Source organism: Typopeltis vanoorti, chromosome 6 (genome assembly GCF_054136105.1).
Source record: "Typopeltis vanoorti isolate ZY-2024b chromosome 6, IOZ_Tvanoo_1.0, whole genome shotgun sequence".
NCBI lineage: Eukaryota > Metazoa > Arthropoda > Arachnida > Uropygi > Thelyphonidae > Typopeltis > Typopeltis vanoorti.
Window position 1 is genome coordinate 59,782,595 of NC_143554.1, and position 25,758 is coordinate 59,808,352.

Sequence of the window (25,758 nt, forward strand, 5' to 3'; positions counted from 1 at the left end):
CGCTACGGAGGCGCTGTACTAAATACCTTGTATAAATATAAGATATTTATACTGTCATCTAAGTAGTGTATATGTAGACGTATGAAATATATGTCAATACTATTTAGGTTTAACACTAAGCTACTAAGATGGGCACTGGAAGTAATGTAAATAGTACAGAATATAAGGAGGTCATCTTCCATATGGAGAAGCCATAAACGTGGTCCATGTGTATGTGTATTCTGAAATGGTCATAACTAAGAAATATGTCACATAAAATACTACTAAAGAACTTTTCGATATACATTAATATACTTTATGCTAGGATATAACATTTTGAAAATACATATTTTTATATCAATCTCACCCACTACAAGTTGGAAACCCATAACATATTTCAGAACAGTAGGTGAGGTAAGGAACTGTAATCTACGAACTGTAGTCTAGAGATGAAACATGGAACTTTTTCAAGCCACTTCAAGTATTCAATAAGAAAGATAGTAGTCTCGCACTGGGTGATGAAAATCATCTGTCACCTAAATAGTGTATATGTAGACATATGAAATCTACATTAATATTATTTAGGTTTAACACTGAGCTACTACTAAGGTGTGCAATCGAAGTAATTTAAATAGTATAGAATATAAGGAGGTGATCTGTACCAGTGCGTTCAGCAATACGAGGTTCATGAGTACATTTTATTCAGCCCACAAAATGGACTGAATAAAATCAGAAAGCCATAAAATCTGCCAAAACATTTGTCAACAGGTTTTATTATTTTTAACGGACTGTAATATTTTTTCACTAATTATTCCTAACAAAAGCAGTTGATTTTAATCTTTATTTACTTTTAATGCTTAAAAAAATAAGAAGGCAAAATCACTGCCAGTGAAAAAATTAAGGACAGTTCATAATACGATTAAATAGTTCATTGGAGGTATTCATTGATTTAAAGCTGAATTGACTCATCCTATTAGAGTTTTCTATATGGTTAATATCGAATATCATCCTTTTATTAAGTATTTATCAAATTTATTACATCTGAGATTAAACAAAACTATAACACAGGAATTATTTCTGATTTGAACATTGAAAAACTTTAATAATATCCAATTAATGTAGATGTGCTTGTGCACAACAAACTTACAAATATAACTATTGTCTATTTTTTTTTAAATAAAAAACCCCGGACTAGTCATTCCCTCACCTTTAAGAATATGGATATGGATATGAATACAGATACGAATATGGCTCATAAATCCAAAAAGATTGCCGTCTCCCGATCCATTAAAAGAAAATCATGAACGAAGAGTGCATGATAACAGTGCAGTGATAACAATATATTTATGGAGGAAATATGCAACATTACTATGTCACAAAAAAAAAAAAATTATGACAACGGAGTCACAAATCATGATTACCGATGTCGCTCCTTTGGGTATATGTTTTCACTAAATGCTAATAAAGACAGAGATGTTTTGGTCCATTCTTTCAAACGATGTTCAATAGGAAACAGATAGGGACTCTGTGTACGTGCGTGCGTGCGTGCTTTTGTATGTGTTGCGTAAACTCTACAAATGAACGCTCTGATCTATTGGCTGAGATAATTAGCTATCACATGACCGGAGGCACACAACCGTTTCCAATATTCTTATATCTTTCCATCAAATTTTGTGGATTGGCTAACTGTTTCTTGGATTTCATTTATTATCACATTTCTATCTTAATCTCTGATGCTTGAATTGTAATGCAGTCACAAAAGCTGACTGATGAAAGCATCCTCATTCAAAACTGAATAAATCTGAACCACTTTCCACTGCCAGTATTGTAAACAACTACGTGACTTTCTTGCCGAGCCAAGTGGTTATCACTGATGGACAGTATTTAAGACAAATACTGTCCATATTACCCGCAAGAAATCTTTTAGCATTTGATAAAATTTAAATATATGAATAACACAACACCGGAATTGCTAATCAGTGGTGGATTAATCGATTATGTTTATTATCCGGCCAAATATGAAAAGCGTTGTTTGAGATAAGTACGTGGGAAAAGTCATGTGCATACTCCAAAAACAAATAATGTTATGGATATGGTTTAGTATCCTCAGGCACGCTGTGATAACTTTCCATTTAGGCATTATTGTACACGCTGCTAACATGAACTACCTACATGAAAGCATTCTGGAATAACTTTCCTAATAAAATGGTGCACGGTCTTAATAGGTTAATCGACAGTACCCTTGGTATGGAAAGATCTGGGTTCTAATCTTTTATAGAACGTGAAGAACCCTTTATAAGGACTATTAAACTGAAGAAAGATGAGTTAGCTAGTCTTGTATAGATCTAACAGGATTTTTCCTCCGGTAAACTCCCGTTTCTCATCTGCGCAACAGACAAGTCGTCCACAGAATACATACAACTGGCGGATATCAGACTTAATGACGTTATGAATAGATGAACAAGGCAATTCACATATACTCGTAACTGCAGCTTTCTTATGTGAATCCTCCCACGATATGATGTAAATCTAGCGAAATTTTCTTATCGGAGGTGAGCTAAGGCTACCTAATCCGTTAACCCTGATCCTGGTCAAGAGATCATACCTGGTAGCTTTTCAAGTCACTTCAGACTTTCAATAATCGTGGTAGTGATCGTCCATTCTAAGGATTTACGCAGACAACCATGCCATTGAGGGATTTGAATTTACACCTTCTTAGTTAGAGAGCAAACCTCACTATCTACTTGGCTGACAAAATCGACAACTGGTTAATGGTTTCGGTAACACTATGAGCAACATTTGCTCTCTTAAATGGAACTTGGATTTTCCTTTCTATGATTCCCACGTCAACAGCGACGATTATGAAATGTGGCGAAGAGAAACATTCATTTTAATTTTAAAAAAAAAAATGTATATTCAAGAAAAGGTTGGTTTTAGTTTCCACCTCGTTATGGATAATAAGATCAGGTTTTTTTTTTTTTTTTTTTTTTTTTTTTAACCAAGAATAAGAGGACTCATTTTCTTTAAAAATTAGATCCTATTAGTGAAGATAGCAGTTTTGATACTAGAAAACTTTCAGTTTCAGCAGTCTATTTATAAGCTCAATGAAAATGAACAACGGTACCCATCAAAACAGAAAACCTCAAGGCACCTGAAGTACAAAACATACCCATATGAAGTTTGTTCAAGAAAAAAACAAACCCTTAAAGGACCTATACGAGCTCGTCCAGAGCACGCTTTTACAAACATCTATTTATGCGAGAGTGAACCAGCAGTTCATTACAGTATATGGAATTCCATTTTATTGAATTCACTTGTACTTGGTTTGTTTATGAATACAAAAGCAAGTTATAATAAGTCTTATACATCCTATTAATATATCGAGATAAAATCATACAATATGTTGCATATTGTTATATCAGCTTGATCGATATCCTGATGACATTACTGTGGTTAATATAAAACTCTCTACTAAGAGTAAAATCTGTAAAATTAATTCACAATAATCATTGTGATTTTCTGCTGTCCAGCAAAAATTATCAATTTCAATGAATAGCACGTACACATAAAATTCCTCTTAGAATTGAGAAAAAATTTCGAATGAAACCTTCCTTGTTTCCAGAGAGGAAAGATTCGTCTTCAGCTCAGAAAACGAATCAATCAATTTGATTCTAAATTCAAAAGTGGAGTGACATTTGCTGATAATGCTGAATGTTGATGAGGTCTATCAATGAGGATTCATTATTAATGAACTAAACGAACGGTAAATCAACTTTTTATTCAGATATTGTGCAGATGTGCGGCTAAAGAAATCCGAGAATTGGAGCACGCGATTGGTTTATTCGCTGTAATAATACCCCCCTCCCCCTCCAAATGCCACTCTGCTTTGTGTATGCAGAAATTCCTGGCCGGTCACAAACTATACTTTCTGATTACACAACGTCTGCAAATATTTTCGAAGAGGATAGAATGGAATAGGAGGTAACTGGAGAAAAATAAATACAAATGTTGAAATATAATCCAGAAATCTTATAACGCAGAATATATCATAATGCTATATATTTTTTACTCCGAAGAACCTTAAAACATGATCTAATGATGGTGTATAGTTTTAAATATATAAGCGTCCCGTTGAGCAATTGGAAGATCGACAGGACACCTGTCCTTCGATTAGAGAAGATCTGAGTTTGATTTCCTTCGCGAGCAATCTTTATATGAATACGAACTTTTTTAAATTAGTGAGTTAGTCGATCTCATATTTTTGATTTTGACTTTCAAAGTGAGAACTAATTTAAAACGGATACTTAGATTTAAAAATTAGCATTAAATCTATAATTTTCCCATTAAATCTAATAAAGTCGGCCTATAATTGCCTGCTATGAAATGTTTTATTAAACCTGCTTCAAGTAATATTTAAGTAACCTATGATTAATTACATACAGAATTACACCTCTCATTTCCTCTCTACTGAATAATTAATTTTTAGTTACAAATTATATAAGTGAAAGATTAAACTTTAATGCGACACAGGTGCTTAATCACAATCTATACATTAAACAAAAGCTTTAAAACACATCCCCCCCCCCTAGGGATGTGATTAAGTGTACTTAAAGGGACGATCTGCACGAGTGGAGTATTTAAATAGAGATGTCTGTGCGTGAAATAGCTATCCTGCTGGGATGGTCGTGTCAGCAGTACAAATACCAAATTTTAAGCAGCAAACCACGTGGCTCTAGTTTAAGTTTCTCGTGACTTCATGTGAACAAACGTGATTCCAATTAAATACAAATGACGATCAAATCTAAAATGTAGTAAGAGCTGTACCGTGCAATTACAGGTAACCCTCGTATAACGCGGTACTTGTACAACGCGGTTTCGAAATAACGCGGTCTACAAATTGTAGTAAACCTTGTTGAACGCGGTACTTATACAACTCAGTTTCGATATAAGACGGTTTATAAACTGCAGTTACCCTTTATCTTTTCATATATTTTTCAATCCGCGACTTAAAAATCAAATTTTTTATCTTCGTTAAATTTGCGTCTACCAATATCACGCATGTAGTTATAAGTAGCGAATTTATATTAGGGGCAATACCCTTTAGCACGCATGTACGTCAATTGTTTACCGTATAAAGTATTTATTGTTGAAAACTGTCTTCGTTTTCTGCCAGGAAAGCGCATTAAAAATCATAAGTGTCTTAATCTCAAGCTGAGCACTTTATTTTTTGGTGAGTTACATACAATATGTAATGCTTTTTTCATGTAAAAAAATATTTTTATAATAATGGCCACTTAGAGCACTTTTGCGATATACGCGCTTGTTAATAGGGATAAACCGACCCACTGCAAACTGCCAAGGTAACAATTGAACAACACTGAAGATACATTCTGTTTCGATCAGCACATGAGATTCAACCTTCGCGAACTTCTTCATAAGTGCTCCAATCTCTTCAATAGTGAATTAATTGATGGGGAAATAGATTTAAATGAGGAGGAACAGGTACAATTAATAGATGACGGCGAACCAAATGGCGGGGAAAGTTCTACCGAAGATTCTGATTGTGATGAATCCGTTAAAGAATTCAGTCTAAAGAAATTAGCAGAAGGATTGGACTTGGCAAGAAAGTTAGGAAGTTATTTTATGGATAATGATCTCTCAATGGAGGTCTCCGGAAAATTCATGAGACCATTGGATATTTGTTTAGCTCCGTATTATGAACTTAATAAAAAATTGCAGCATAGTTGTAAGCAAGGTCTTATTACTGAGCTGAAGTATGCAATGAGAATTATACTAATGATGTCCAAGAGACTTCAAGTGATGACGACGTCCGGCCACTTGCAAATAAAAAACATCTACAAAATGTTAGTTTTGAAGAGAGTGATGACGATTAAAATATACACTTTATTCTATTTTGCCTAAAATATTTATGTATTATGTGCAATGAAGTTTACGTACAATTTATATTTTTTTATAATTTTATACTATGTATTTGTTTCATAGTTTATATGTTTTTTTAACTTACATGAATTACCTGAATTAAATAAAAATATTTTTTTTGTTGGTTATGTCATCGTTTATATAATCTTTAAAAAAAAAACTATTTCGGAACCTAACCCTACTTTTTCTGTGTGATCTGAGTCTCGCATAACGCGATTTATATAAGGTGGCATTTTTGTGGAACCTAACATCCGCATTATACGAGGGTTATCTGTATTATGCATCCTTGTGAACTATGTTTTTGCAGGAATACCTCAAACTCAGTTGCACGGAAAAGTTATGATATTAATCTACATTTTTTCCATCTTTAAACAGAAATGAAGATGGAACGGACGCAACACAAATTTTTATAAAAAGAGTAACAAGTGCAAAAGTAGCATAGAGTAGTTACTGTGTTGTCATTTTAATGAAATCCATGAGGAGAAAATACTGAGAAACAACTGAGTATCTTAATTTTTTGGCGTAAAAATAAAGAAAATATAAAAGCTACGTGAAGTGAGTGCGGATAAAGGACTATTTCTAAACAAAAAATAAAATGTAACCTAATTAAATTATTATTATGAATGTAGAAAAAAAATCTACTGGCAGTTCGCAACTGTCAGAATGACTTCAGTTTGACGTGTCCTAAACACCCAACTAAAGTCATTCACATGCGAGCTCACTGTATATAGTGCCTTACATTATATAGATAAAGACTAAATTTTAGAATCTTGGAGATCATAATTTAAAACTAGCCAAGCTCATTTTCGGGATAATAATCTCTTACCCTATCGATTTTAATATCATCTCTAAACTTATGACATCAATTTTTCAAGAATGACATCAATTCAATGTCATTCTTGAAAAACAAGATGAAGTAATGATCGTGAAGCAATCCTTGAAAGGCATCGCTCGTTATGTTATTCCATCAGGAAGTTTGACCACTCAATATTTTTATGTACTCCTTAGCCCTTAATCAGCCATTTTGTACTCTGCAAGCTAGTGTTTCAATAGTTAACATTAGTTTTGCATTTCGAATTTTTTTCTAAAATCTTAATACATACTGCCGAAATAATTCTTGCATCATCAAGGGTAATGTCATCATAAACTACATATTTATCAAATTCCATCTCCATTCAAGATGTTGATTATCATGGACCCCCATACAGTCCTATCTTGGGCTGATGTTCAACTTCCTACACAGACAGTCCTGCAAAACAACTGCAAAACATTCAGAATATAGTTTCCATCCCAATGTTTATGAAAATAATATTCGAATGAATGACTCCATTATTTTTCTGCTTTTCATCATTTCATACATAGTAAACGAAAAGTTGCGTTATCACTAAACTTATGCTGTTGTTGATGTTTACTCGAAGCAAATATCAATAACAGCATAAGCTCAGGGATAATGCACAATTATGGCTATGAGGTCAATGTACCATGTCTTGATTGCGTTTAGACAGTTTGCTTGTTTTATGTGATAAAAAAAAACAAGTTTTCGGAAGTAAATGCCCCACCTATGTGGGACCGGCTAACTCGCTGTCAGTTGAAAAGCCCTTATTTAAATTCTTCGCATCCTCTAAATCTATTCAGTTACACTAGTTTAAGTATACATTGGCAGAGACTCTTCATTGCTTTAGTATCTTTGTTGCGGATTACGACAATGATTACATTACAATATTCGTTTTCATATGTCATCCAATCACTTTTCCTTCCCTAATGAATCCAACTTACGAAACATTAGTTTCCATGTGGGGTTTACACCTGTTGATTTTTTTTTTTTTTTTTTTGAATAGCGGAAGATTATAATCAATGAACTAATAGGTGAATAGGCTAATAGATGAATTTATGGTGGGACTGTAAATAGGCGCTGATCACTTGTCGCACAAGTTACTGGAGTACAGAACAGTGGATAAATGGCAGATGATCAGTGGAATATTGCTCTCCCAAATAAACGACTGAAAAGACACGGGCGGAAGCAGCATATTCTGTACGTGAAAATAGTACTAATCAAAAGTGACAGCCGATTTGAAACCTGTAGACTTAGAAGCTAAACATGAAAGAAACACCGCTTTTGAGCAGAAAAGTATTGAGTTTCGTGGGGCTATGGGTGTGATGTCCTTGGGCTAGGAAAAACTAGAGATGAATATCAGCAAGAAGGGTAAATTCTGAAAAGCCGAGTATTATCAAAGATAAAGGGAGATTAAAAGAGATATATTTGCATGAGAAAAGACTATTTTAGCAGCATCGAACTGGAAGAGATGACCATCATTCCAGCAGAATGGCATGGAAATTAGTGTTTAAAGCATGGAGATGAGATCATGACGTTTACGATTGAAATGTCTGAGTACTGCAAGGCATTAAAATGACTTGTGGAACGGAGTTTTCCATCATTAGAGAAATTCTGTGTAAGATGTGACCTCAGTAAGAATAAGAAATTTACGTGGACTGTTCAATAAGTAATAAGACTAATTTTACTGTGGCGAAACCACTCATCACGATATTAATTTATGTGGAATAAAGAAATGTTGCTGTATATATTAACAAAAGAGGTTGATAGATGGCGTATACGGGCTGATGTGCCAGAGTGTCACGTGACTAAACGCAAGTGCTCATCGGCGCGCCTACGGAGTGCGACCAGTCTTCGAAATGGAAGCGTCCTTGGAACAGCGTTATGCGATTAAATTTTGTGTGTGTTTGCAAAAATCGGCATCGGACACTTTTAACATGATACGCGAAGCTTTCCACGATGAAGCAATGTCGAGGGCAAGTGTTTTTCGCTGGCATAAAACTTTTAAGGGAGGAAGGCAAAATGTGGAAGATCTTGAACGTGAGGGAAGACCTTCAACGTCCATCACAGAGACAATGATCAACACAGCAGCGATTATCATCAAGCACGTCAAATGGAAGCGTCCATTGCTGAAGAATGGCTTCTTATTGCACCGCGATAATGCAAGGCCACATATTGCTGGTGGTGTAGTGGACGTTTTGCAGAAGAACAACACAGATATCCTACCACACCCTCCATACAGTCCTGATCTCGCACCCGTGCGATTTCTGGCTGTTTCCTCAGCTCAAGAAACCACTAAGAGGCTGCCATTTCGAAAGCAACAAAGCATGTGTAAAAGCTGCGGAGGCGGTTTTGAAAAAACTCTCAAAAAACGGACTCTCACATGTGTTTAAGAAGTGGACGCAACGTTCGGGACAAATGCATCGCGTCTCACAGTAGTTACTTCGAAAAAGACCATGTAAATGATGACGATTAAAGGTAATCTGTTGTCTGTATAAATATAGTCTTATTACTTATTGAACAGCTTAGGTATATATTGCAGGGTGAGGTGAGGCGAAAGAACAGAATCATAGGACACTCCTGCACTGGTAAGGAAATCTAAAGAAAGTCATTCGCAGTGACACGAAACTGGCCACCCATTTGTGCCTTTATGCCTTGAGATCTAATACCATGTGTGTGTTTCCTAACCTGTTCGTTAATGTTTCGAGGGAGGAGCCAGATTTTTCAGTGGAAACTACGAGAATCTTTGAAGAGACATCTTGTTTTTTTCACCGGAATATTTAGTCTGCTTTGTCGATTCCTAATTACAAGAGCGCAATTTTGGAAACCACTGAGATGCCACATTCCTGAGGGCACCATCTAAGTCAGATGAAGTCTAATGATCTCGAGCTGTTACATTAGCACCTGGAAGAATAAACGCTGATGGATATGTAACTTGTGGATAGTGAAGCGTCTCCTATATGACATTTTTATGGAACATCCTGTCTCTTTCTTAATGCATCACCTCCGTATGATATTGGCTGCAGGTGCTATTGCAAGGATAATGTCATGATTTGATACAGGATGAAAATAATGTGGAAAAATCTTTGCTGGTGTGAACAAAATCTCAGTTGCAATCCAACAGCACTTCTGGGACAATTGGGGCATCGCACGCAGAGCAGAAGAGTGCGTCCAATAAACAGCACTTGGCCTTGTGGTAAAGTTAAAGGAAGAATGGTACAAAAATATCTGTCTTCGCAGACGGAGCGCGTACTCTCTGAAAGAGTGAAAAGTGTGATCTCATGTAAAAATAGACTCATACGCTACTGAGAATATCTGGGTCTCGTTGAAATACAGTGCTCTCTCAAAAATTATTTTAGCATTTTTTTTTTTAAATGTGATCCCATACAAGAAAGGCTACAAGCCCATAGTATATTAATGTCGTGGAGGGGCTAAAAGTTGGATAACCACAGAGCTCTACCCTAAATACCCAACGTAGTCTTTTTAAAAGCCAGTTCAAACCTCTAAAAAGCCGAGTGATGTCAACTGTCTACCACCTAAAGACTTTCACAAAATCTCATCCATGGCGGTATTCAAATTCACATCCTACTGGTGTGAATGGATAAGCTATCCAGTTGACCAACCATGTCGTTTAGATTGGTTTGGTGAAGCAACTAAAACTGAGTCTTTATTAGTTGCTTCGGCAAACTAATGCTCACTCAGTTACGGCAAAAGATTGTGTGTAGATACGGCAAAAAAACTGTGTATTCTTCAGGGCGCTTTGCCTATTTTGTGGGATGAAAATAAGTTCTCAGAAAAAAAAAAATGCTACATTCGTATGAGGCTGGCTAACTCACCTTCAGTTGGGAAATCCCATATAAAGATTCTTCGCGTCGTAAATGGGATTCGAACCGAAGTTTTACAACAGAAGGTCATGGATGCCACCGACCGAGCTAAAAGCACCAGATAGGTGTGGAATTTGTTGCAATTATAAAAATTCCAGCAAAGGATTTGCACTGAAATTGTTCTACCTAATTAGTCAGTATGTATTTATTATGGATTTCTCAATCTAGAGTGTAATGATGAATCGCTCGTCTTCGAAAATTTCACTTTAACCTTTGTTCTCTAGCCAATTTGGACTCGGTCAAAATTGACTCAGGAAAAGGTTGTGATGCAGTATTTCACACTATCATTTACCTGGTAATGATAAATGCAAGAAAACAATGCAACAATCCGCAGCGCAGAATTTTTCGACTACATCAACTCATCGTAAAAATTCATTTTGGATCCATCAGTTTTCCCAACTCGTCGAATATGCACTGAGAATATTTGGTGCTTTTTCTTCAATGGAAGAGTGTGAGTATGGAGTATGACTGCAGAAGAAGTACCAAATATTCTCAGTGCATATTCCTTACTAGACAAAGTAATATGGCGTTTTAAGTTACTGACGGTATTATTTTTTGCCGGGCGGACATAACTTATCCTGAAAAACCTATCAAGAAATGCTTTCATAGTCAAACAGTACTGTATCTTATCCATGCAAGATCATCCCTATATTATGTGTTGAGAATCATACCACAGTTGAAGATGCTAATTGATAAACAGGAAATTTGCCAAAGCATGATATTCCAGAGCAACAACCAAAAATCATCTGATCCCAGTCAATATAATTAAATCTCTCCTTATTGTACGCAGTTCTTCACAAAGGCCGAATTTAAGAAACCGAAATCTTATTTTACTGACATTACTATTCAAAGTACTTGTCTAAAAGTAAACATTAAGAGTACAATTCTGAGGCGTATGTATAAATTCCTGCACTAAGAAAAGTATACAGTAATTTCGCACCAATTAAGTCTGATGTGTTAGTTTAATGTTGCCAGTCAGAATTTCATTACATGACATTTTATGACGTTTATATATATATATATATATATATATATATAAACACAAATCGAAATGTATAAATGTTTGGTTCTAATTCAGTACATTTTCATTGTTCTTAATGCTTCATATTCATCTGTGGAGAATGCCGCACTGTACTTGTTTTTCTCCACATAATATGATTTTTGGAAGAACGTTTGGCTTTCATATCCATCATTATAAAGTCACGTGACTAAAGTAACATCAATCATTCATGAAAATCTGTCAATGCACTTCCTGTGTTATGAATTCACTGAGAAGTAAAATTACAAGCAAATGTAGAAATTGCTTCTACATCTCAGTCCTTTACTTACTTCCGTCACTGGTGAAAAATTTTGTACGTTGTCCATGAAGATGAAACACTAAGCAATAGAAAAAAATTGCATGGATAAATTAAGAATTCCATGTCGCAATGCATATAATACATATAAATGCAAACGAATGGAATAAAAGACGTCTCATCAGCAATATTTACGTGAAGTTCGAGAAATGATTATTACTGATACAGAAAAATATATGAGAACTAACAGAACTACTGTCGAGTTGATTACCGTTTGAATAGTACTGAATAGTGCGCAACACTACGTGTGAGAATTCGCCTGTACAAGTGGGTGATTGTATACATGTTATCAAAATATCCAACATAGACATGAATTCGAAACGATCATATCACGTCCAGTTGAAACATTTCCAGCTCTGTTGTAATAAGTCTACAGAATGAAATAACAAATAGTTGATAGTCGGGCTAGGAACCATAAATCATAACTGCATATCAGTACCCATCTTGACTATGGCCCGGAGGAAGACTCTTTGCAGACACACCAGTTCTATTCATATCTTCCTCAAGATTTGTCTTTGGCCTTATACAAACTTTAAACTACGTGAAAATGAATAGCAGTGATAGTCGATAATTGCCATAACTGGCAATTATTTGGAGTATATCTACCAAATGTTTTAAGAAATTGCTGTTATTTTTGGATAACTTTGCCTCTTTCTTTTGAGCTAATAAACTTGTCAGTGATATCAGTAAAATATATTTTATATGGAAAATATATTCTCTAATGCATACCATAAAATGCTGAGAGTCACTATCTTAGGATAAGAATTACGTAACTTAAATAAAAGCTAACATTTCTTCCTACCTTTGGACGCTTTTGGTTCAGTCATCGCTGACCTTCCAAGAGTAGCTGTAGGAATGGCGAAATATGAGAAGTTTTCTGTAGTTATGGAGGAAATATAAGTTGGCAGCCGTCTGCAATCAGCAGGAAAAAATTGCATTAAAAATAAACAATACATTGATAAAAACAGAAGTGAGTATATTACACAATAAGTGCTCTAGAAATAAGGAAACAGTCAGTCTTCCGACACCAGACAAAATTCACATTATTTTATTTAGCATTTTAATAAATACTCCTAAACTCTTTTCCATGTAAATAGTTCTCGAGCTATTATGAGTTTAAAATACCACCATCCTAATTATTGAAGGCCTAGAGTAGTTTGAAAAAGGCAAGTGTGTTTGATTTGTCTTGATCACAGTTGCATAATTATCAAATACCTACCCATGGTAAGAAATGTATCATAGGCTTTGAAATATATAAAAAAAGTTTTCATAATGAGGTGTTCAGTGATTTCGATTATAAATATATATACATATATTTATAATCGTACGCAACTACCCATACACGGTACTAATGTACTATAGCTTGACCAACCAACCTTCTGTGTATGGGCTCAACATAAAAAAAAAATAATAAATAAAAAATACTTTTGCTAAATAAAACTGGATTCTTGGATTCAGGAAGTCTTTAATCTTTTCCTTTCTAGAATAACATACCATACTGCTACTCCTAAATATAAAGTAGAAGAATAAACGAACAATAAAAACATCAGTTAGGTCGCACACTACTTTCAAAAATATAACTGAAATCCAATCCCATTTCTCTATTTTTGTTTCGTTTATCCGCTATTCAGAGATACAGTGTTTCTAGGAATGTGGTGAACACCCCATATTTCCAATTTTTGCAGTGTTACAACTATTCTTTTCTAAAGATTGTTCTACGCCATCAGAGAGCAACAAAACTACAGATTTAAAAAATTAATAATATGGCGCATCTGTTTCCCTTTTGCTTTTCTTTATGCAGTGTGAGTAATACCATTCAATGGTATTCCACAGACCTCCGGCACTATCATTTTCTAATGACTGTGCCGGGGGTCGGGCGGCCAGATAGTATACGGCCTGAACCTGTCAGTAAAGAGTCAAAATGCTTGAAGGTCGGATAGCGCATAATCCCGTTACCCCATACTCTGTAAGTTTATGCATGGAGATTTTTGTTTTGGGGGGGGGGGGGAGACCAAGTGGTAAGCGGGTTGCACTGTCAAGGCCACTTATGGCAATGAGATTCGTAGCTCTCTGTATGGGTGTCATGTCACTACTCTATCTTTCCATTAAATTCATCGTCAATAATGAAACATAACAAGCAATGATAATGTGCATCAAAATCAATTTCAACAAATACGACAAATCAAACAGATATCCAAAATAAGTAAAAATCAGTATAAAAAAATAATAATAAAAATAAAAAATTCCAACTGCCTGTTGGAATTTTTTATTTCACTTCACCATTTTTTTTTTACTTCATCAAAATCTATGGCATAAATGCCAACATACATGACGTACATATCACTTATCGACATTTAGACCAGGCCTTCTTCTCTTGACAGAAACCACAGACCACTTAAAAGTATGCACTTTATGATTCCTTTCACCACAAGGGTGACACGCTTGCCTTTGTGAAATAAGACATTGCCTGCCAGAGAATGCCTAATTTAGAATCTCTTGCTTTTGACTCCGCTAGCTCAAGGTTTCCTTTCCCATTCAATAACACTCATCTGTTGTAATTACCGCTTGCCAAATTCCGAAAACTCTTGTAACCTCTTCACTTTTGAAGCTTGACCTTCTGCGATTAATTATCCAAATGGTGAAGCCATCTTCCTAGTTGACTTTAATGTACACAAATCCAACTGGCTCCCCGTTTCCAACTCAAATGACCTTGTTTTTGCTATTAACAGTGTCTTAACGGAAATCGTATATCTAGTTGCCTGAATTCCTAATCGCTCTACACTCCCCCAATACTTTTGATTTTTTAGGAAGTTTTTCTTCCAGATACACTATTTACCATACCAGTAATTGTCCGAACACCGCTGTTATTTGAAGTTATAGAACATTCCAGGGTTGTTGATAACATAAACACTGATGTACAGATAGTAGGAAGCAGTATTTCATCGTAGCAGTTGAACAGGTGGTATGGCAACACGACATGAACTCAATGACTTCGAGAGAGGTGTCATCGTGGGCTTGAAGCAAGGATGCATCGAACATATTCCAAAAGAGGGGAGAGAAAGGAGCCCATAATCACCATAATTTAAATTCTCTTCAAACTAATGGAGAAAATCATTGCCATTCAACTTCTCCACTAGAGGCCCATCAACCAATTAGCGACCATAAGTATTGATTCAGCCAATATTGGATATTGGATTCAGCCAATCTAGATCCACATCTGACCTGTTAGCCTACATCCACAATAACAACAACTAGAAACACGCTATGGAAAGGAGAAGAAACATGTTGTCACTCTCGATATTCCCAGTTTTCCTTCTGAAAGTATTTGGCGTCGAAGCCTGATAAGTAAATTGCCATCCTTCGGTCTACCTGCCATCGTCAGTAACTGCCTTCTCTCTCTCTGGTCGTCGGCTGCATGTCATGCTGGATTGCTCCCATTTTTCGAGCTTCGCCACGAAGGGAAGAAAGTGTCTAATGTGTCTGAGTCGTGGGTAAATATGTCTTAGCCAAATAGAAGGTTTGAGAACGTCGGTTTCAAGAGTTACTTTTTCAAAATTCTCCATGTAGAAACTAGCCAGAGGAAGGAAGGGGGGGGGGAGAACTCATGGGTGATGTACCCACTATCTGTTTAAATGAAGTGTTTTTCCAAGAGCAATAATCAGTCAAAATTAAAGAGACCAATAATGTTGGGGGGGGGGGAAACAGTATTCAATACATTTAAAGTTTCAGAAAGTGGGATATTTGTAAATAATGAGGTATCATCAAAGCTATGGTATCATTATCTAAAACTTAAATTTAAATTTAAAATCATCACTGACCTTAAAAAAATATATATATTAAAAATTATTGGTCTCTCTACCTCTTCTGTAATGGAATCAATATATATATACTTCATGAGGAAGGATGTTTCAGAGGACAGAGGTGAACTAAATAAAAGAGGAAGAATGGAAACAGAAAATTGAGGAATAACAGTTGCCAATTCACTAGAGCAGTGATCATGGAAATACTTGTAGTACAGACACGTGTAGTACATGTGAAATAGAGACTGAAGTGAAATGTAAGGGAGGGATTATCATTGAGCTTAACTGCTCGCCTCTAGACAGCGTTAAGGATTTTAAGGGAAGTTTTAGGTGCACCAACCAAAACATGTGAACAATATTCTAAGCATAAGTGAATTTGGGATTTGTATATAGTTAAGAGTTGATTGGATGTAAAACAGACTAAAGAGAATGCCTAGTTTATTGGATGCTGAGGAGGCTATGATGCGATGTGTTTATTCCAGGAGACGTAAATGCTAGTCCAAGCAAAGAGATCTGATCTTGTCTGGTAATTTGTGAATTACTGAGGATAAGGGTAGATTAGCTGAGATCATTTTTGCAAGAGACTATTGAGAAACACTGAACATGACAAGGGTGCCCTCGCCCATTGAAAGACAGTGTGAAGATCAATGCTTAAAGCACTGGTTGTAAATGATCTTGTAGCCTGTGATGTCAGAGTACTGCATGGTTTATCAAATGAGTAGGATGAGTGGAGAGTACTATTGTCTGCAAAGATGTGGATGGGATTAATGGAGATTGTGAGTAGGTCATTTATGAACAGAAGAAAGAGAGAAGGTAACAGGACAGAGCCTTGAGGCACTCGAGCATTAATGGTGAAGCTCGAAGAGAAGAAGCCATCTACCACGACTCACAGAGAACGACTGGGAGAAAGGCTAGTTACCCAATTACAGACGGTGGTAGGGAGACCAAAGGATGGCAATTTGTTAAGCAGGCCACGATGGTACATACGATTGAAAGATTTGAAAATGTCAAGGGCGACAGCACAAGTTTCTCCGAACATTTCCATTGCACATGTCCAGTGGTGGGTGATGTAAGAATGTAAGCTACGCAGTCAGCTGTGAAGATCTCCAAGTAGCGGAGGAGTTGGCTATTAATGATTTTCTCCATTATTTTGAAGAGGACTAAGGTGATGGCAATTGGTCAGTAGTTTGACAGTTGACTTCTATCGCCCTTGTTTGGAATAGGATAAATATGAGATTACTTCCATGGATAGGGATAAGTACCAGATATGAGTAATAGATTAATAAATAAAGAAAACTAAAATTATACTAAAATAAGAATAAATAAAACTAAACTAAATTAAATACAAAATAATCAGTGATACATGGTACCTTTTTTCACTGTACTCAAATTCTGAATAACGCTTCATGCTGCAAATAATTCATGGCAAAAGAAGATCAACAGTGATTGCTAAAAGCGCTATTGGAAGATCAATATTATGTGTTTTTCGACAGTTTCAAACATAACGTTCCCATGCCTTAACTTCTGTATGTATTTGCTAATGGCATACTGTCTGCACTTGATCGCTTTAAGGTGCATTACAAACTTCATAAATTTGAGTTTGTAAATATTTAACTGACAACTGATAAACTAAACAACTACTAATTACTAAACAACTGAGATATCAAGTTTTGCGGATTAAACTTGATATCTCACAGGGATGAAAAAAATAGATATTTATCTGGTAGTGAAAATGCGAATTAACGCAAAACAGTACTCCCACATTGTTTTTTTTTCCCATCTATTAATAGTAATGGGTCATTTCTATAAAAATTTAATGACATGAAACAAAACAGAACCTAATACCGTAATTATTATGTTTAGCATAATTTAAATTTGGATTTTATTACAGAAATTAGCGGGTGGGAACAATCCTTGTTAGCGTTGTCTGGTGTGAAAAAACTTTCATATTATTTTGAAACCTGAAGAGTACCTCCCCCCCCCCTTCAAAAAAAACCTGATGTTCGTGCGTATATAAAGGAAGAATGGATTTCTAAATGCAATACTAATTCAATATTCATTCGAACATTCAACATTAAGTGCACAAAGGAATATTTCTCCTTTAATATTGCACAAAGTGGGTAACCCTACATGAGTCAATAAACATTGTATAATATTGATTCTGTCGTAGTGACTGCCGGTTTTCATTTTCAGGTATTAGGTGTTGGTGCTAAGGAAAATAACCGCCAATAACGATCTTTATTTAATCAACTAAATATGATGTAGAAGCTAGTAATATATGAACTCGGAGATTTATCCGTATTTTGCGCCTGGGTATTTCCCCTTATAATTTACTGATGATTGGCTACAAATAGTCAGATACACAATAGTAAAATAGTATACTAGGATGACATTTAACAGCATCTAATATTAATATCGCGCAATACTGAAGCAGCAGTAGAGAGCGATATAAAAATTAGCGCAAGAGTGTATCACTATTTTCAACTTGCACATGTTTTCTCAAACATTATACATTATACATCAAACATTATACAAGTTTTCGATATTGTCATTATATCTAAATTATCATTATCATCATCAATTTCCTGATATGTACGCTCAAGGGTTATTCAGGCTGCTATGGCAGCATTACACAATTAAGGTGACTTATTATTAATCTTCTATCAACAATCTTCCTCCAAATTAGTCTATTACTTGTGAGCACCTCAATATTGTTGTATCTATTACAATAGTGCCCTAGAATAACATTTCGTTATTCTAGGGCACTTCAGACTTAATCAATACACCTAGATCTTGGTCTTCCTCTGAGTCTCTTAACATCAAACACCTTTTTTGTTTGATTAAGTGACCATATCACCTTACCATAGAACTGTTCACGCATTCTTGAATGTCAACAATACAATGTCAAGTTCCTTTCTAATATTTTAATTTTTAATACAATATGATCCTGCTATTGCTGCCATCTTTTCATTCCCTACATTTTTTTCAGAACACTCATAATCCAGTCTTTGATCAAGTGCATTATTTCTAAACCAACTCTCAGATCTGTAACTTAAAATTGGTTTGGACACCGTTTTCTATACTACTAGTTTGGTGTTTTGGCTAATTTCTCTCTTATTCCATATAGATTTATTCAAGTGGCTTCCCGCCATACCAGCTTGGCTAATTCTGTTGTCTATTTCCAAATTTAATTTGCGATCTTCACTAAAAGCTATGCCTAAATAGCTGAACTATTTTATTTGTTCTATACGTTCTCCATCGAGAATGCAACTGAAGTTTTCTATGTTCCTGTCTATTTTCATAATTTTGGTCTTTTTATTGCTGATTTTCATGCCAAATTTTTACAGCTGTTATTCAATTTAGTTAGAAAATTCTAAAGACTTGCCCTGGATGCATTTAGGAGTGCAACGTCATCTGCATAAAACAAAGAGCTAAGTTTGATATCTCTGATTCTGATATCTGAGATCTGATATTTCTGAGTCAGGTTTAATGCCACTTTCTTCCATAATAATGTGATCCATATAAATGATGAATAAGAGTAAAGATAATGTGTATCCTTGTCTCACACCTGATTTTACATCAAACCATCTTCCCGTAATGATTTACAACTTAAATAAAGGCTATTTTGCTCCGTATAATTGTTCCATTCACCCCATATAACCATAGCGGTTCGAAAACCTTTTCTCTGGGCACCTTATCGTAGGCCTTTTCGATATCTACAAAACTTAAGTACAGATCCTTGTCATATTCAAATAATGTCTCTACTATCTGTCGTAAAGTGAAAATCTGGTCTTGACAACCTTTATTTGGCCTGAACCCAGCTTATGCTTCTTCAAGTTTATCTTCCACGATTCTCAGCTTCTATTCAAGAATGCTTGCATAAATCTTACCTGGAATACTCAATTCAGTTATATAAATTATAACTGAGCTATATTGTGTAATTAATATCGCTCATTTAGAAGATTTAAAATTTAGTCTTTAATTTAGAAGAATTAAAGAATCTTTAATGAGGACGTTGTGGAACTCTAATCAGTCTTCTATTGCAAAAAGATGAAGTAAAAAGCTATCTGTATAATTGCTTTCAGAGTATATTTGTCATTACCTTTACGACTATAACTAATATTACGATTAATATAATTAGAACTGACATTAGAATTAATATAATTGTGTTATTCTTACAATAACAGAGAGGCAGAAATGTCCTTCTGTGCAACAAAATGCATTTTCTACAAAAATTCGATATTATAATCACTACTTCGTATTTTCGTCGTGCAAGATAATGTTAGCAATAAAATTCACTTTATTTTTATAATGAAATATCTGTTTGCAATCGAGTTTTTTCATGAAACTACAGACACAGGTTTAGAAATACTGACTTTACCGAAATCTTCCGGCATGCACAGAGAAAGTTATAATCTTATTTAGGCTTACTCGAATAGGTAACTTTTCTAGCGTATCCCACATCTGATTAATAAAATAAAATAAAATAAAAACTGCAATAAGTTTTCTTAGAACGGTACGTACCGATGCAATTAATTTTAACTACCTGACAATTTTTACGGATAAATGGCCAATATGTAATTTAAGTCTCGTGTAGTTAAGACATGAGAGCTCATTTGCATAAATCAACCGGATCAGCAAAGCTAATTCAGTAAAATTTATCTTTACTGCATAGCCCTTTTCATTATGAGGCAACTCATATTCCTCCAAAAATCTATTTATAACTCTTCAGTGAATAAGGATGACATCTATCAGTTTATCATCCTTTCGACATTAGATGAAAGAACACCAGTAAAATCTGGTTAAACTGTTCTATCTTTCTTTCTTTCACCCCCCCACCCCTCATTCTCTGCGCCGTTTAAGAGCATATGGGCAGATCCAGTGAAGTCCAATCAGTAATGAGTATTGACGTTTTTGCTCTACTCTAAGTCACGCAATCTTCTCATCATCTTCAAGATAGCAGAGAAGTGTCCCAGATGGTAATCAATTATATCAATATTCAATTCAATTCTTCTATCCTTGAATAGCCCGGTACTCAAGATTAAGCCTGTCTACGGCCAGACCAGAAATCAAATAAAAAAAGCCAACATCTGCTATCTACTTAACAGGAAAGTATTAAATATTCACGACACCATAAAAAGCAGAACTCATAGCAACACATTGGCAGGACTTGATCGATTTTTAAAATTCGATAAAAAAATCTTTGAAAATTTTCTATCCTATTCTGAAATTACTCGTAAACGTTGGTTTTCAAGAAGGAGAGCAAAAATTTTACGGATGGAATGTCTGCAACCATTCACAGTTCCTCGTTCGTCTCTTCATAATTAGTATTAAAATATGAAATAACAGTACTATACAGCCTGATACTAGCTATTACTTTACTAAGCAAGATATGCTGTCAATCTTACAAGTTTTTGTTTTCTTTCGCATGTATCCCTTGAGAACAAATCTTGATAGATGTAATATATAAATATATTGAAGAGAAGAGTAAAAGTTAGTCGATACAATTTTCCAGATATCAACTGTGTAATTGTTTATCAACATTATGTTTAAGAGTCGAATCCTTTGAAATTAAAGTCAGCTATTAAGTTAAACGCATAATAACAGCATCAACCTTTATGTTTTGGTTACTGAAACGATATGACTTCCATTTTTTTTTTTATGAAGTAGTGCAAAAATGACTGATTCTATTAACTATTAACACCTTTTTTGACGCTTTTTTTTAAATATTAAAATAGCTTTTAATATTTTAAAAATAATAACACATGAAGAATTACAAATAAAATAAGAAATTCAATTTAATTAATTTTAATTCGGTTTTGAATTGTTAAAATAAATTAATGAGGTTATGTACATCCTATTCCATCCCACTTCATTGATATATATATATATATATATATATATATGGATTTTGCTCTGGAGATGATTCCCATCACTCTTATCTAAAATACTCTATAAATTTATGCCAGTATCATTGATACCTTTAAAGTTATTAGAACGCATCGTTGGAATTAATATATAAATACATTTAAGGGTATATTAAAAATAATATAAATTTATCCCGATTTCTACTTGGTCTCTGATGAGAACAAATAGTTTGAAACAGCTATAAAACCAGTGAAATCTCTAATATTCATATCGATATACTGAAACAAAGGATGATAAATATTTATCGATATGAATATAGAGGTTTCACTTTTCTGATAGCTGTTTCACGCTATTTTTTTCTCATCAGAGACCAAGCAGAAACCTCTGTACAGTAGCTTGAAAGCTATGTATTTCATCTAACTGAATTTTTGAAAGGTTAATACATCACAATATTTCAGGAAACAAGGGGGGAAAAAAGAAGCTAAAAAAAGTTTGTTTTCTGGATTTTTTTTTTTTTTTCAATAATTATGTCCCGGAAAGTACTTAATTTGTCTGGGATGCCAGCGCCTTAAACTAACTGGTTTAAATGAAAGTTTAGTGGAGATTATATGAATAAGCCCATTTTTGTAATTAAAATATTTTTGTAATTAAGCATATACACAATATCTTTTCAAGAATACCTTACAATGTGCTTAAAGGTTGCTTCATCTTCACGTTATATGAATTATGAATTAAACTGAAAGAAATCTGGTTTTCCATTTTGTCACAAACAGTGGTGAAAAAACAGATCGAAACCTTCATTTTATATATATTATACATAAATTATACTTCTCCAGCATGAAGCATTTTAACAATTACTAATGTCACTAGCTACATACAGTAGTTAAGGATTTCATTTCTTAATTTTTTTTTCAAGAAGTGCTGAATCATATTCGTTTATAATGATCAGACCGGCCTAGATCTGATCATTATAAATGATATATATATATATATATATATATATATATATATATATATATAACAGGTTTAAATGAATTAGATTATAGCAACTATTGCCTTAAATCGTACTGTAAAGTTTATAGCAACAGTTCTGTTGCCATAATTTTACAGTACGATTTAAGGCATAGGTGGCTAACAGCAGGCCCGTGACGTGATTTTGTGCGGCCTGCGGCAGGATAAAAACTATATTAAATCATGTGTATTATCAATTTAGCTATTAGTTTCTACCGCAGATTTTCTGATTGATATACTAGTTATATTCATTATTTCTGATGACGGAAACAATTTATATTCTCACGGAATCAAAACTGCTTTATATATATATATATATATACTGTATATATAGAAATATGTAACTAAATTTTATTTAACAACTTATATTTAAATAAATCAAGCATTTTATATTGTTCTCCCAGTAGTAAAATGATTTAACAAATATAGCAATTCAATACAAAAATGCAGAGTTTATTTTTATTTAAGTTCTTGTCTAAAAGTGTGCGGCCCGTGACGCTACCACTCATCATATATTGGCCCTCGTATAGAATGAAGTTGGCCATGCCTGATTTAAGGCAATAGTTGCTATAACCTAATTAACAATAACAATTTTATTCATCCTGCTAAATTCATTTGCACTGTTATCACTTTCTTATCTCGAAGCACTGCGTTATTTTTTTGTGTTTGTTTTACGTCTATTGCCTTAAATCGTACCTCCTTTCTTTAATATGACATTTTCATTGGTAACCTATCTTCCAATTTCAGTTAGCTTCATATTTTTCAAAAAAAAAAGTAGAGATACGAAAATATTCACTATCACTAATGATCTAATACAAACTGTTCACTTGCTTACAAGAAAGCGAAATAATAATTTCAGGGGGAAAAATAACCATAAGACTTTCATATAAGATTTCATATAAGATAATGTCCCCAATTATTTCATATGTCATTACAATTAAAAGTGGAATGAGCTCTCAAATTTCCATTCTACTTCTTGTTCTTCTTCTTCTTTTAAGAAGATTTAAAACATGTTTACAACCATGATGAAATCATTCTCATAGAAATCCGCTTTGCATTTGTTCTCAGCAAAGATTCACAGTCTTCCCCCCCCCCTCTCTCTCTCTCTCTCTCTCAATTACAACTAATCAATGCCTTTGTGTTATGTCTATCATTTGCATATGCTTCTGCCTGCAGTAAGGACCCTTGCTACTTCGGTGTAAGATACAGAATAAAATGTCAAACATGACATAAATATGAAAAAACATGACAACGAGTTTATAGGACTCTTTGATGAAAATATTTTGAAAATCCATACGAGTGAAATTCACTCCAATTTCAATATCGAAAGTAGATAAATATAATCATAGAAGTAATAATTCACAAAAGACAAATTTTTAGATTATTGAGGAACACTATTATTATTTTCCGTCATCGTAATTTTTATAACTTTATGGGATATCTATTTCTGTTTTCATGAAAATAAGTTGCCATAACTTTTTCCCAAGTGGCTCACAAAACATATAAATATACAAGACTTTATAATAATGAGACATGCCATGACAGCTTCTTCACTGGTAGCTGCGGGTCTTTAAGTATTAAAACATGCAACTATTTATTAGCCTTATTACAGAATTATTTTCATGTAACTTCAACCTAGGTTAAGCGGTGCCATTCTTCTTCTTTTATGTATAATTTATCTGGTTTATAATAAAATATTTTATATTATATTCCTTCCTTCTTTCATCATTAACACAGTTACAACCAGGCGCAGTGTCTTTCTGAAGGATGCAATAAATATCTGCACATGTCACTAATTACAATTTATATATACAGAATTAATAATGAAGGTAGAGAAGTAGCTGTGGAACACGCAGCATGTATAACAATAACATGGTTATGTACTTGACAACTATAAATTTTCTAATCACTTCGAATCATGTCATGCATTCGTGACATGATTCAAAATGTGTCTTTTGCATGAAACATAAGATTGACGACGTTAGACGCACTAAGTATTGATTAAGTTTGCATAACAGAAAGAGCGAGAGGGAGAAAGAATACAGACTATATGCAAGTAGGCCTCCAACTACCTCACTGTTCAGTAGTTCAATTAGGCCTAGGGAGAAGTTATTGAATCGCCAGTCAGATTGTGCTGCCGAAATTGAGAACCCTAATCCTGTATTAGAGAGTCATAGTTTAAAACAATATATTAGTCCTTGCGGAGTCGAATTCTAATCTAGTAGTTTCACCCAAGCAATATAATGAAACAGTGAAATAAACAAATACTCCACATTTTTCTAAGAATTAATTTTGACGAATTGAAGTGAGTACCAGTAGAGAATTAATCCATACAAAATTAGTTTTCTCACATCTCAAGAGGATAATAGATCCTGCTTGCCCAAGTTGGAAAAACACCGTTCAATAGGAGAATTATTTATCCACTCTCGTTTTCCTCACCTATTCAAAGAAAACCCCTTTCTGTTGTACTCTTAGCGATCACGTGTAAAGAACGTGTTTTCTCCGACTGCATTGTTACTTATATATTTGCCATTTCGTGAGTTATCTTCGGTCTCGCTCTTTACATCCATCCCTGCCCTTGGACACAGAAGAGTGCTCTCGACAGCACAACTACGATTTCTACATCCCTATTTATAAATAGTACTCTTCTTTTTTTTTGTTTGATGACCATAACCTTGTAACGGCAAGGTCTTCCAGCCGTGAATTGTACTATATCAGTTACGACCTTGTTAGTTTCCGCTTCGACGTCGTCCGGTGTGCTAGTCAAAGGTTAAAACAGTGACGCGAACTAGAGGATCCATTGGACGGAATATTTACAGACAAGAGGCATGGGGTGTCTGAACACAATTTATAAAGTGAGCATTGCTCCTCAAACGGGCAAAATCGCTCGTTTACATTTTCCTCCCCTAAAACATGCAAAAATATCCGCTGTTCCTGATAAAGACAAAATATTCTTTTTTATGGCCAAACTTATGCACTATTGTAAAATAACTTCTGTCCATAACAGTTTTAAAAATGCTCTCGAAATACGTAAAATATGCTTAAACGTATATTTTACATATTTCGGACACAATATAGAAAGCAAGTAT

At 34.4% G+C, this 25,758-nt stretch overlaps 1 protein-coding gene across 2 annotated transcripts in view; it reads right to left on the minus strand.

Moving 5' to 3' along the window:
• Positions 1-25,758, minus strand: part of LOC150105480 (histone deacetylase 5-like) — a 430,130-nt gene that overhangs the window by 343,519 nt on the left and 60,853 nt on the right. Inside the window, exon 2 of one of the 2 annotated variants that reach the window (XM_090394187.1) lies at positions 12,793-12,902. In XM_090394187.1, coding sequence (XP_090250313.1) covers positions 12,793-12,817 — 25 coding nt within the window. In that variant the 5' untranslated portion in view covers positions 12,818-12,902. Of the gene's footprint in view, positions 1-12,792; positions 12,903-25,758 lie in introns of those variants that run through there. The other variant, XM_090394195.1, reaches the window with a different exon arrangement.